Raw genomic sequence first — 12968 nt, 5'->3', positions numbered from 1 at the left:
CTCACACATCAAGAAGTCCAGGAGCCTCCACATCATGTGTCAAGTCCCAGTCTTCTGCTGGATCACTGCTACAGTTCTGGAGCACATGTTGACTACAGAGCAGAGAGGAGAGCTGCCCCAGACCCTGACTGACCTGTTCTCACACTTCCTGCTGGTTCAGACAAAGAGGAAGAAGCTCAAGTATGATGAGGGACACGAGACGAATCCACAGGAGCTGATGGAGGCTGAGAGGGAAGTTCTTCTGAAGCTGGGGAGGCTGGCGTTTGAACATCTGGAGAAAGGAAACATCCTGTTCTACCAAGAAGACCTGGAGCAGTGTGGTCTGGATGTCACAGAGGCCTCGGTGTACTCAGGACTCTGTACTGAGATCTTCAAAAGAGAGAGTGTGATCTTCCAGAAAACAGTCTACTGCTTTGTTCATCTGAGCATTCAGGAGTTTCTGGCTGCAGTCTACATGTTCCACTGTTACACCAACAGGAACACAGAGGTCCTGGAGAACTTCCTGGGAAAACAACATGTTAATTTAACCCTGGATGTCTTCCTGAGGGCAGCCATGGTGAAATCCCTCAGAAGTAACAATGGTCACCTGGACCTGTTTGTTCGCTTCCTTCATGGCCTCTCTCTGGAGTCCAACCACAGACTCTTAGGAGGTCTGCTGGGTCAGACAGAGAACAGTCCAGAAACCATCCAGAGAGCCATCAACAACCTGAAGGAGATGAACAGTGATGAAATCTCTCCTGACAGAAGCATCAACATCTTCCACTGTCTGATGGAGATGAAGGACCATTCAGTTCATCAGGAGATCCAAGAGTTCCTGAAGTCAAAGACCAGATCAAAGCAGAGACTCTCTAAGATCCACTGCTCAGCTCTGGCCTACATGCTGCAGATGTCAGAGGAGGTTCTGGATGAGTTGGACCTGGACAAGTACAACACATCACAGGAGGGACAACGGAGACTGATCCCAGTTGTGAGGAACTGCAGGAAGGCTCGGTGAGTCCAGACATGATGTTTATGTTTATTTGTAATAATTGTTGGATGCTTCATTGATGTGTTAATGTTCTGTGTTGTTTTTAATCTTTTTGGTTTAATTCAAACCTGATGAAACTAATTAAAGCAGCTCCACTGATCTTACACCTCAGTGTGTGTTTCCAGGTGTTTCCAGGTGTTGGGGAGGACACCTGCATATGAGAAAACAGTAGTATTAAACCTTTAGTGTCTCCAGCTGTGCAGTCTGATAATTGTCCTCAAGTGATGTCACCTGAGTCAGTGTGGGCGGAGTCTGAAGAGGACACCAGACCTCTGTAGCCCCCCCTCATCTCTGCTGCATAACACACCTTAATCTAACATCTTAGGGTTGGTGGTTGAGGTGCATTGTGGGTAATGTAGGCAGCAGGTTTTTGTGAGGAAGAAGAATGTGTGAATGAAAAAAGAAGATGTCTCTGGTTCAGCTTTGTTGAAACTGTCCATTGTGACAGTGTTACAGGAGAGCAGTGATGAATCTGTGGAAGTCTGTGTTCAGCACTCATGAGGTTTCTATGACAACAGTCATCAGTGTTTGACAGTGAACAGTGAATGCAGTGAAGCTCTAATGAGCAGGTTCTAGCAGGTGTTTAGTAAAGTTTGTATAAGACCTGAATCATTTTCCACAGATGACTGAAGTCATGACGAGCATGGAGGATGTTCGGGGATGCCAAGAGTGGAGATGTAAACCCCTGAGTGTATTGACCTGATCAAGGCTGAGCTTTATTGATTATTGAACTTTTCATGTTGAAGAGTGAACTTGTGTTTTTTCAAGTGTCATGGTGGAGCTTTAAAGTCTTTCCATAGATTGTGTTGAATGAGACAGAAAGTCCCAGGTGTTTTCTCTCTTGTTGCTGTAGAGGAGAGTCGTATCAGGAAATGTTCAGCTTCAGCCAAGAACACAGGTGTGAATCTATCAGAGCAGAATGGGAGGATTCAGTCTTCTTCTACACACCAGAGCTCAGTGTCATGTTTCTGTGAGGACCTTCTGTGAAAACCAGGCAGCAAACAGAGATTAGATTGAACTGTTGACTGAGTTGACCTCAGGAGAAATGTTCTGGAGTAGGGATGCCACGGTGTGGAAATGTTCCCACCGGACATTAAGACATGTGTGGGCTCAGTATCTGTAGATTAGACCTCAGTGTTTCCCACACACTGATTTATCTGTGACAGGCCACCACCACATCAACACACAAAAATCATGGGTGGACTGTGGTCAGACTCCCTCTCTGTGTGTCTTTCAGGGTGAGTATGAGAGCGCGCTGTGAGCACGTGCAGGGACTGGCCTCACTGACCAATCACGACAGGCTTTGTAATCGACCCTCACCCACCAGACCTGAGTGGGTGAGGGTCATTATGTGTTTGACTCAATGTGAAGCAGTGGAGCTGGACACCAAGCTCTCCTCCATGGTCTTGTGGGTCGACTCTCCTCTTATCACGTGATCAGACTCTGCTGCTCTGTGATTGGACTCTCCTCTGCTGCTGCACGGAGCAGACGCTTCCTGGTTGTAACTGTAGAGTCCACTAAGTGTTGATCACAAGTGTTTTACTGAGGACAGTTTGTTCATGGATCAACGTGGGCGCTGCCACTGATTCACCACAATGAGCCGGATGTGTTTTATGCAGTGGTGTGTGTTGACTTCTACAGAGAGGCAGCAGAGCCAAGCAATCTGGAGTCAGTTTAAAAACAGTGGAGAATAAAACTGTTTTTCACAACAAGATTCTGACTCTGGATCAAATCATATGATGGAAGCAGAAATGTAACATCATTTTCCCTCCTTCATCTGCACAACAAAGATTCCCATGAAACTCTGCAGGTCTGAGAGAGAGTGATGAGAATTATTGTTTCATGTCAAACACAATCAGATCAGATGAGCTGAGCCACAGATGTGAAGAGCAGATGTTCATCACATCATCATCTTTTCTCATCAGATGCATTTTAACTTCAGTGTCTTTTATTACAAACTGTCTGATTTTATTCTAACACATTTTATATTTTCTCTCATCACAGACTTGTTGGTTATGGACTCTCAGAGACTCACTGTGAAGTCGTGTCCTCAGCTCTGAAGTCCAACCCCTCCCATCTGAGACACCTGGACCTGAGTAGAAACTGGGACCTGAAGGATTCAGGAGTGAAGCTGCTGTGTGCTGGACTGGAGAGTCCAAACTGTAGACTGGAGACTCTGAGGTCAGTTCACTGACTGGAGCTGTGCTCAGCTCATATTAAATGTGGCTAGTATAGCTAGCTGCTAGTTGTTGGGCAGCAGCCCTGTGCTTGTGTTAGCTGCTGTTTGTCTTTGTGTGTTATTAACAGCTGGGACTGGTGATCTCCAGGTAAAATGAAGGGTCCCACTCGGCCCCTGGATGAGAGCAGTCACAGTGTTTGTGATTCAGAGCAGCAGAGAATTGACAGAGTTTGATGTTAAAATCAGAAAGTTGATGAGAATCAAACTGCAACAGTCTCACAGATCTTCTGCTGCTGCTGCTGATATTGAATTGATGATATTGAATTCTTCCAAAAAGAGTGGACAACTTTTTCTGAAGCAAACAACCTGCCCGGCATCTCTCCTTGTGTTCTCTGGGAGATGGTAAAGGCTGTAATACGAGGCATAATAATTTCATACTCATCACACAAGAAAAAAAAAAAGAAAAAAGCACTTGAGATAGAACTAGATCAGAAAATTAAAACCTTGGAAGCAGCTCATGCCGCCTCTCAAGAGGAACACCTGTTGAATGAGTTGAGAAAATCTAAAATGAAACTAAAAGAATTAGTTTTCGCAAACCAATTAAAACAGAACAAATAAAAGAGAAAATCTCCTCAGTTACGGACTCCACTGGGAAAACAACTCAGGTCCCAGGGGAGATAAATAAAACTTTCAGGAATTTATATAAAAACTTATATTTATCCAACACTAACCCATCAAACTCTGAAATAGAGGAGTTTTTGAGCAATATCGATCTGCCAAAACTAAACAAAGAGCAAATTATGGCTCTGGAGTCACTTCTCTCAATTGCAGAACTCCACGATGCCCTCCAACATAACAGAAAAGGCCCAGCTCCAGATGGCTTTCCAGCAGAATTCTACAAAACATTCTGGCCTACGCTGGCATCAGTATTTCATAGAATGGTTACAGAAATTACTGAAACCACCAGACTTCCTCCAAATGTGAATAGTGCAAATATTAATCTCCTCCTTAAACCAGACAAAGACCCTGCACTTCCATCTAGTTATCGTCCAATATCACTCATAAATGCAATCTTAAAATCATCAGCAAGGCGCTAGCTAGTAGAATTGAAAAAGTAACACCTTACATAATAGATCCAGATCAAAATGGGTTAATTTAAGGCCGTCCACTGACAACACACAGAGACTAATTGACCTAATAGACTTCTGCAACATACAAATTAAGAAAGCTATATTTGTCTCACTGGATGCAGAAAAGGCTTTCGACAGGGTCAACTGGAAATTTCTTTTTGCAACCTTACAGAAATTCAGATTCAGTGATAACTTCTTATCTTGGATTAAAACATTATACAGCTCACCTAGCACATGCGTCAAAACAAATGATCAAACTTGAAAGAGGCAGCAGACAAGGTTGTCCACTCTCTCCCTCTTTGTTTGCCATATTTCTAGCTACCACTGGCAGCTGCAATTTGGCAAAATAATAATATTAAAGGGATTCAATCAGCAAATTTGATTCATAAAATTAGCCTTTACGCTGGCGATGTATTACTTTTTCTTCAAGACGCACATGCCTCTCTTTCTGAGACTATAACACTCATAGATAAATTCTCATCCATCTCAGACTACTCTATTAATTGGAACAAATTGACTGTCCTTCCCATAGCTTTTGACCTCCAGTTCAACCCAACTATTCCACTGCAATCTGGTGCAAACATCGGATACCTTGGCATCAACATTTCCACCAAGGTATCACACCTGACCCATTTAAATCACATTCCCCCACTTAAAAAAATAGAAGATAACCTCACTCGGTGGAGTACTCAGCCCATATCACTTATGGGAAGAGTAGAAACAAACAAAATGATGATTTTGCCAAAAATCAACTACATTTTCTCAAAGGTCCTGACCCATCCTCCCAAGGTTTGGTACAAATCACTGAACTCCATAATATCCAAATTTTTATGGAAATCTAAGCCACCACAAATAAGCCTTAAAACCTTACAAAAACCCCCAAATCGAGGTGGTCTGGAGCTTCCAAATTTCTACAATTACTTTCTTGCCAATAGACTACAATATATCCCTAAATGGACTACACAAAGTCAAATTAACCATCCTTGGCTGGACATTGAACAAACTTTCTGTAACACCATCCAAATCCAAGACCTGCCATTTATTAGCCCCATCATCAAACAATATCCCTGCTTTAAGAGCATCAATATCAGCACATCACTGATGGCCTGGTTGGAATTTCTTTAAATGAATGAGTCTTCACTGGTCCTGTGCAAACTCTCACCCATCTGGAACAATCCTGACATCCTGCAAAATAAAAAAAAACTATAAACTTTACAACATGGTATAGTAAGGGAATAAGATAATTAGAACATATTCTCCAAGACAATCATATGATCCCATTTGACAAAATGTTAGAACTTTACAGCATTGACAAAAACAGATACGTTGAATATATTCAGTTTAAATCCATCATTCAAGCTAGGTTTAACCTCAAGCAATTAGACCTATAACTCCCACCAACAATAGCAAACTTTTTAAAACCTCCGTTCCAAAAACTACTCTCTAGAATGTATGTAAGTTTAGCCGAATCAGAGACAACTCTCTCACTCCCCACTTTCAAATGGAAAAAAGACTTACTCATCAACCCAGATTCCAATTTCTGGATACAAATTTGCTCAAACACCTTCAGCATGACTCAAAACTCCAACCTGCAGCTGATACAGTACAAAATTCTCCACAGAGCACACTACACAGGACAAAGGATGTTCCAGATGGGTATCAGAAATACTAACAGATGTATTAGCTGCAAGAATGACGCACCAGATAACTATCTGCATGCTTTTTAGCACTGCACACGGGTCAGCAATTTTTTGGCAGAGGATTTGTGAAGACCTATCGACGCACCTCGGACATCCCATCCCTGTCTCCCCCTCACTTTGCCTGTTTGGTGACCTCACTAACATTAATATGGACACAAAAAAAATCTCACATGCTTCTCAGTCCTAACCATGGCCAAGAAAACAATCCTCCTGAACTGGAAGTCAAAATAGAACTTAAACATAACGCAGATCATGTTTCCATGATCTAATAGTAATCTAATGTCTGCCTGTAAAGAAAATCAATTAACAGAATTTGAACACATCTGGACTCCAATAATTAGTCTGATTACGTAGTGTCGTTGGGGGTGGCGGGGCTCTGGTCGACCTGCTTGGCCGGAGCGGCTCCCTGTTCATCGATGGGTCTGGATGACTGGGGTCTCGCCATGCGCGGTGGGTCTGTGCCCCTCCAGCTTGCGCCTGCGGGGGTCGTGCCTGAAGGCATCTCTGGGCACCCCGGTTCGGGCTCCCGGCTGGCTGGGCGTGGCAGGTATGGGGAACATATTGGGGCCAGTCGGGGATCTGGCCCCACTGGGGGGGTGCATGCCTCGCCTGCCCTTGTTGCTCCCCTGTACCACACACCACATTCCACATGACACTAGGGCTCTGAGGGGTGGTACGGGGATGAGGCAGGTTGAGGGGCAGGACTGCCCACTGGCCCTGCTATTGTTGTCGTGCTGCTCCTCAATTTTAATTGCACATTAGATATCACACGACACTAGGGCCTTGGGGGGCGGGATGGGGCAGGTGAGACTCTGCTGTCTGCCAGCGGTGGAGTACCCATGCCCCGTCTGCTCCCTCAATTTTAATACACCTTAGTCATCCACACGGCCCACAAGCCATATGACACTAGGGCTTTGGGAGTAGGGAAGGGCAGGTAGGACCCAACCGCCTGCTAGCGGTGCCATGCCCTGACCGCTCCCCCAATTTTAATGCCCTATAGTCACCCACACACCAACTCACTCACGCACTCATACGCAACCAACACATACACACTTTGCACCAAGACCAGAGGCAGGGTGGGGCGAGGGTGGGTCGAGGAACCCCCTGTCTATCTGTCCCTGTGGACTGTGCGGGGAGCCTGCCATGTGGGGAGCTGGGCCACGCTGCGATGGTCTGGGGCTCTGACGGGTAATCCGGGAATTTCTGGGATGCTCTGGGCCCTACCTGCGAATTTGGGGGATTGGGTTTGGGGCTGGGCGGGGAGGCCTGCTGTTCTCTATCTACCCGGGCTTGACTTCCCGGCGGAGGGGTGGGGACTCCATCCGCCCTCCTTCCCCCATTTGTCCAGCAGGATCACTGGGGCCGGAATACCGGGCCACTGCGGTGGGCTGGGGTCTTTCCTGCTGGGGGGGCTGGGAGGTTGGGACCTCTCCGGTGCGTGGCGGGCTCTCCGCTGGGGGTGTGGGCGTTGATCAACCTGTGTTCACATCAACAACTGTATGAATGTTGTGCTGACATTTGGATGATGTGTGTAGAAGGCTGACATGATGAAGATCCACAATAACAGAAGGACAAAGTCACTCTACTCATTTTAGACAAAGATCATTGATCAGGAAAAATCTGATTGATTATCAGTCATTGATCTACATCTTTGATTCTTTATTCAGATTGTGGGGCTGCAGTTTGTCAGAGATCAGCTGTTCTTCTCTGGGCTCAGCTCTGAAGTCCAACCCCTCCCATCTGAGAGAACTGGACCTGGGCTACAACCTGAACCTGCAGGATCAAGGAGTGAAGGGTCTGTGTGGTTTTCTGCAGAGTCCAGACTGTAGACTGGAGACTCTGAGGTCAGTTCACTGTTGTAGATCTTATATCTTGAATCCACAGCTAATGAAGCTTCACACACAAGTTGAATCCATTGACTGTGAATGAATGAATGACATTGTAAATAGTTGTTGTCTCATGTTTCCAGTTGTTCTTCTCTCAGACTGAGAATGATTCTTCAGTTTCAGCTCATTTCACTCACTGGTCATGAATAATGTCTGTTCACTTCAGTTCAACCTTCACAGCTCACACACTCGTATTTCTCTCAGTCAGAGGACTCATGTTTTCTAAATCCACTGTAGAAAATGTCCAGTGTTAGTTGTTCAAGTCAATTCATTTTTATCACAACATACAGAAGATCCTCACAACTAATATTTGTCCAAAGAAAGTGAAGAAACAATCATCTTTTTTTCAGTAGATTTCAGTGAAGTGTCAGGACTAATGTCTGTTTGATCAAACTGTGTGTGTGTGTTTTCATCTGTAACACAACACACACAACTGTTGTGTTGACAATGTTGTGTTGTACTGACATGATGATGATCCACAATAACAGCAGGACAAAGTCACTCTACTCATTTTAGACAAAGATCATTGATCAGGACAAATCTGATTGATTATCAATCATTGATCTACATCTTTGATTCTTTATTCAGATTGGAGAACTGCAGGTTGTCAGAGATCAGCTGTTCTTCTCTGGTCTCAGCTCTGAAGTCCAACCCCTCCCATCTGAGAGAACTGGACCTGAGACTCAACAACCTGCAGGATTCAGCCCTGAAGGATCTCCGTGGTCTCGTGGAGAGTCCAGACTGTAGACTGGAGACTCTGAGGTCAGTAGAGGGGCGGAGTCAGTCCATGCTGCTCTCAGCAGTATTGTACTAAACACAGTTAGTATCAGAGCAAAGATCCAGTGTTTCCTGTGAACCTCCAACTTCCTCAGTGGCTGCTTTCCTCAGTGAAGCTGTGAGAGGAGAACGGGGACAGGCTTCAGGATTGGACAGAAAGACAGAGAGACAACAGTCAGCCAATCAGAGCAGCCAGAAGCTTGTTGTGATCATGTGTGTGAGTTGATGTGAAGACGACTGTTGTTGTTGTGTTGATGTGTACAGGAAATAAAGCTGATTCCAGCTGACAGCCTCACAGATGGACAGAGACAGTGTCCTCATTCATCAAACTGTCCAATCTGATCTGAGACTGTTTGTTCTCTGGTTTCAACACTAAACAGCTGATCAGTTTCATCTGTGTCACAGCTCTGAGATCAGTGTGATGGAGCCTGACAGTCCCTGGCTCTTAGTGACAGCCTCCATGTTCAGTCAGGTGATGTTTCAGAAGCAGCTCACATGTTGATCAACACACAGAGACTCTGTGTTTAAAGTGGCATCAGCTGACAGGTAACAGGAGTGAATCCATCACTGACCTGTTGCTGACTCAGCACTTTGTTTCCACTGTGGACTGAGTGAAATGTGCAGAGTGAACAGACTTGATGCTGAACGTCTCTGCAGGTCTGTGAGCTTCCAGCTCAGTGTGTTCACTCCAACACGTTAACATGAGAGCTGAGAGGAAGCAGCTGCTGCACATCTGGTCTGAACAGGACTGAAGTCCCTGCTGCATCACTGACTGATGAAGTGAGTCTCTGTAAACACTGATTCATCTCCTCTGCTTTCTTCTTCTCTACACAGCTGGAGGTGAGAGTGGAGAGGAGAGCTTGATCCAGCAGTGACTGACAGAGGAACCAGAAGAAGTGGAGATGACTCTCAGTGCTGCAGTCTGAACTGATCTGAGAACAGCTCCACTGTCACACACAGAGTCCAGTCCACCATCATCCCTGTGTGTTCCTCTGGATCTGACAGAGCATCATCAGTGTCTCTGGACTCAAAGCTCATCAAGTTCAGCTCTGAACAGTTTCCTTGTTGAGCTTCACAAAGAGGGAATTTCACAGTAAAATGACTTGAACTCTGAAGATGAGTTTGACTCAGACTTTGAAGCCTCATGTTCTTCAGCTGAACTTTACAAGATATTATTGTACAGGAGGAACATGTTGTTTTTATCCTCCATTTTATTGATGTATTCAATAATACACTATAGAAGATATAGTAAATTATCATATTCATAATGTTGAATATGCTAAATATTTGTAACCAGCCCCTGCAGTGAACAGAAACCAAAAAAGATTTTTACTCCAGTAGAAGTTAAAATATTTTAAGATGAAAGTAAAAAGTAAGTTAAAGTTCAAATCTACTCATTATGTTACTGTTACATTTTCATAGTATTGTATTGTTATTGCACATTTACTGCTTCTCTTAAGCCTGTTGAGATATGAGGGTTTTTAGCCATATCTCCCAGCCTTGTCATATGAGCATGTCTATATATCTTAATGATAAGTCAACAAGTATCATTGGTTTAATTCATCATTAATTAACAGAACTTTAAGTCCTTCTGTGTGGTAAATAATGTTTTTATATTTACTTCCTGTTCTTTATAGCCTTTTATTTGACTGGTGTTTAGTTCTGCTGTTTGTAGCAGAATAATAATTCAGTGTAAATTCAAATGTAGCTTAAACTTTCACCGACACAGTGAGGGGGGCAGTAGAGTTTCAAGAGCCAGAACCACCTCCACCAATCAGAGGTTTAGTTCAGCCTGAGAGGTAAAACCCAGGGCTGGTGAGAGCATCATCATCTTCATCAGCTCCTCTCTTCTCTCATTGGCTGTCATTCACAGCTGATCCACAGAAATACTCTGGGCTTTGTTTACTAGAGGTTTTAATGTTGGCATTTCACTTGTTTCTTGTCTTTGTTTAACACGACTGTTTTTACATCCAGAGACTGTTGATGTGAAGTGCAGCATTATCAATGACCATAATTAGCAAATCATTTGAACACATTTCCTCCAACCACTACTGACTTATTCAATGACCTTGTTGCTTCCAATGATAATTTAAGATTCTCTTTTGATTCAGTTACTCCTGATCAAAAAACACCACAAATCGAATCACCATGGAAAAAGAAGCTGTTGAAAAGCTGAGAGAGGACAGAGGAAAAGCAAATCACATGTTCACTTGTATAATTTTAAACATAGGGTTTTAATTAACAGTTATGTAGTCAGGAAAGAGAGATGATTAATTCAGAAAACAGTTGATAATCTTTTAAATCCACCACCTGCTCTCAGTCTAACTCAACTTTCAACTGAGAAAATCTCAGCACAGTTTTAAAGAAAACATTTCTGTTAGAGCCAGCATAGCAAATATTAACACACACACTGTCACACTGCATGCATGGGCTCCCAGCTATGATGTCAACCAATCTGCTACCTGACTCTCTCCTAAGGAACAACAAGACTAATAAAGTCCTCTGAACTCAGGAAACCTACTGCTTTTAAAATGTCAATGATCAATCTGGACTGCCAGTTAAATCATTCCAGACACATTTCTTTGAGAGAAAATTGTTTTTAATCAACCACTCACATTTAACCAATAACATTTTAGAAAAGTTGCAATCTGGTTATTCAGCAAACCACAGCACAGAGAGTGCTGTAATCAAAGTGGTAAATGAGAAATGAGCCGGTCTCTGACTGTGTTTTAGTCTGATTTATTCTTATTTAATGAAACAGCCATAGGAATGGTGAATATCCTAATGGGCCCCACAGTACTGAATATGGTGTTCCTCAAGGAACCATTCACAGCCCAATCCTGTTATCACTATATTTGCTCCCATTGGGAAACAGTATCAACCATCACCATATTGCGTGCCATCTGTACGCTGATGATACACAATTGTACATCTCTGTTTCCCCAAATGACTCCATTGCAATGCTCTCTCTCATCACCTGTCTCACTAACATTAACACATGGATGTGTAAAAACCTTTTAAAAGCAGCAAGAGAAAATCTACACTTTGTGTTTGGTCTCAGCAAACAAATGAAAACACTAATCACATATTTGGGATCACTTTAGCCTCAGATCTTTAGAGGAAGAAATAAGAAATGTTTCCAGAGTCACTCAGAATCCTCACTCACACTTTTATCACTACCTGTTTAGACTGTTGTGATTCTCTGCACCTTTCAGAAACCACTGTAAAGTTGTGACATGAGATTTTCTTTGGTTTTATGTTCCATGCAGATCACTAAGGTCTTCCACTACCTTTCTTTTAGATGTCTTTTCAGTGTTTTTTGTTATTGTGTTGTTTTAATCCTGTGTGAATCACTTTGTTTATGTATGTTATCTATATGTTATATCAATAAAGTTGAATTGAAAAACATTTTAGAGCCAGGTTTAACCTGTTGCTGCCCAGAGGGACCACCTGTCCTGCAGAGTCTGTCAGTCTTCATGTGTCAGCACAGAGTGAAGCAGCTCCACGGTTTCTGCACCGGCCTTCACTCACACTCACCTGCTCACCTGAGTGATTATCTGCTTTAACCTGAACCATGCTCTGAAACTTCATGGTCTGCACCCACACTGACAACTTGTTGCTGATTGGCTGGTTGGTGATTCCCTTGAGCCAATCACTTCCTCTCCTGTCTCCTGACCAAACAGAGCTCAGTGACTCTGACTGTTGGTGGGTTGAAGAGCTGAGCAGCTGCTGATCTCCTGCAGGAACAGAAACCATCCAGTGAGCAGCAGCTCTGTGGTGAAGCAGCTCAGTGATGACAGAGGTTCAGACAGCCACTTACAAGAGGAGCATCTCTGAACACAGCTCATGATGAAGCTTGAAGTGGACGGACTCCAGTGGCAGAAGACTCAGCAGGTCACAAAGAGCTCAAAGTTCTTATCAGTGTCATATGAAAGGACTGGAACAGGAAGGTGAGGTACACAGGTGGAGACAGGAAGAAACAGGCTCCAGCAGGACAGTTACTGTGTCTGTTTAACTTCAGAACTGTGAGGCTTCCAGATCAGTCAGAGGATCTCTTCCCTGACGGTTTACGTTACCAGATGGATTTCAGAGCTGTTTAATCACAGTCCTGAGGTCAGTCATCATTTTCAGGTGGTGTCAGCTGAGAGCACAACACACACAAACACACCAGAGTCCATAACCAAACAGGTGGAGTGTGAACGCTGGATGGACCCTGCAGTGGGACGGTTTAGTTGACATGGTTTTTGTCGGGGACTCGGTCCATAGAGA

The 12968-nt window shown here is 43.8% G+C and overlaps 3 protein-coding genes across 2 annotated transcripts in view; 2 read left to right on the top strand and 1 right to left on the bottom strand.

Annotated features, from left to right (window-relative positions):
- LOC139611995 (protein NLRC3-like) overlaps positions 1–12968 on the top strand; it is a 418379-nt gene that overhangs the window by 4300 nt on the left and 401111 nt on the right.
- The window catches only part of LOC139611998 (NACHT, LRR and PYD domains-containing protein 12-like), a 133565-nt gene that overhangs the window by 86512 nt on the left and 34085 nt on the right, over positions 1–12968 (bottom strand). The gene's annotated exons all lie outside the window — the stretch shown is intronic.
- LOC139612033 (NACHT, LRR and PYD domains-containing protein 12-like) lies at positions 776–11861 on the top strand. Its single transcript, XM_071467158.1, has 7 exons — positions 776–990; positions 2265–2332; positions 3082–3212; positions 4869–4951; positions 7704–7880; positions 8511–8684; positions 9534–11861. The coding sequence occupies exons 1-7, from the start codon at positions 776–778 to the stop codon at positions 9541–9543; spliced, it is 858 nt and encodes a 285-aa protein (XP_071323259.1). The 3' UTR covers positions 9544–11861.

This window comes from Trachinotus anak, unplaced genomic scaffold (assembly GCF_046630095.1).
Source record: "Trachinotus anak isolate AG129_WGS33_773 ecotype Australia unplaced genomic scaffold, CSIRO_AGI_Tana_v1 ptg000029l, whole genome shotgun sequence".
NCBI lineage: Eukaryota > Metazoa > Chordata > Actinopteri > Carangiformes > Carangidae > Trachinotus > Trachinotus anak.
This window is presented reverse-complemented; position numbering and strand designations above follow the sequence as displayed.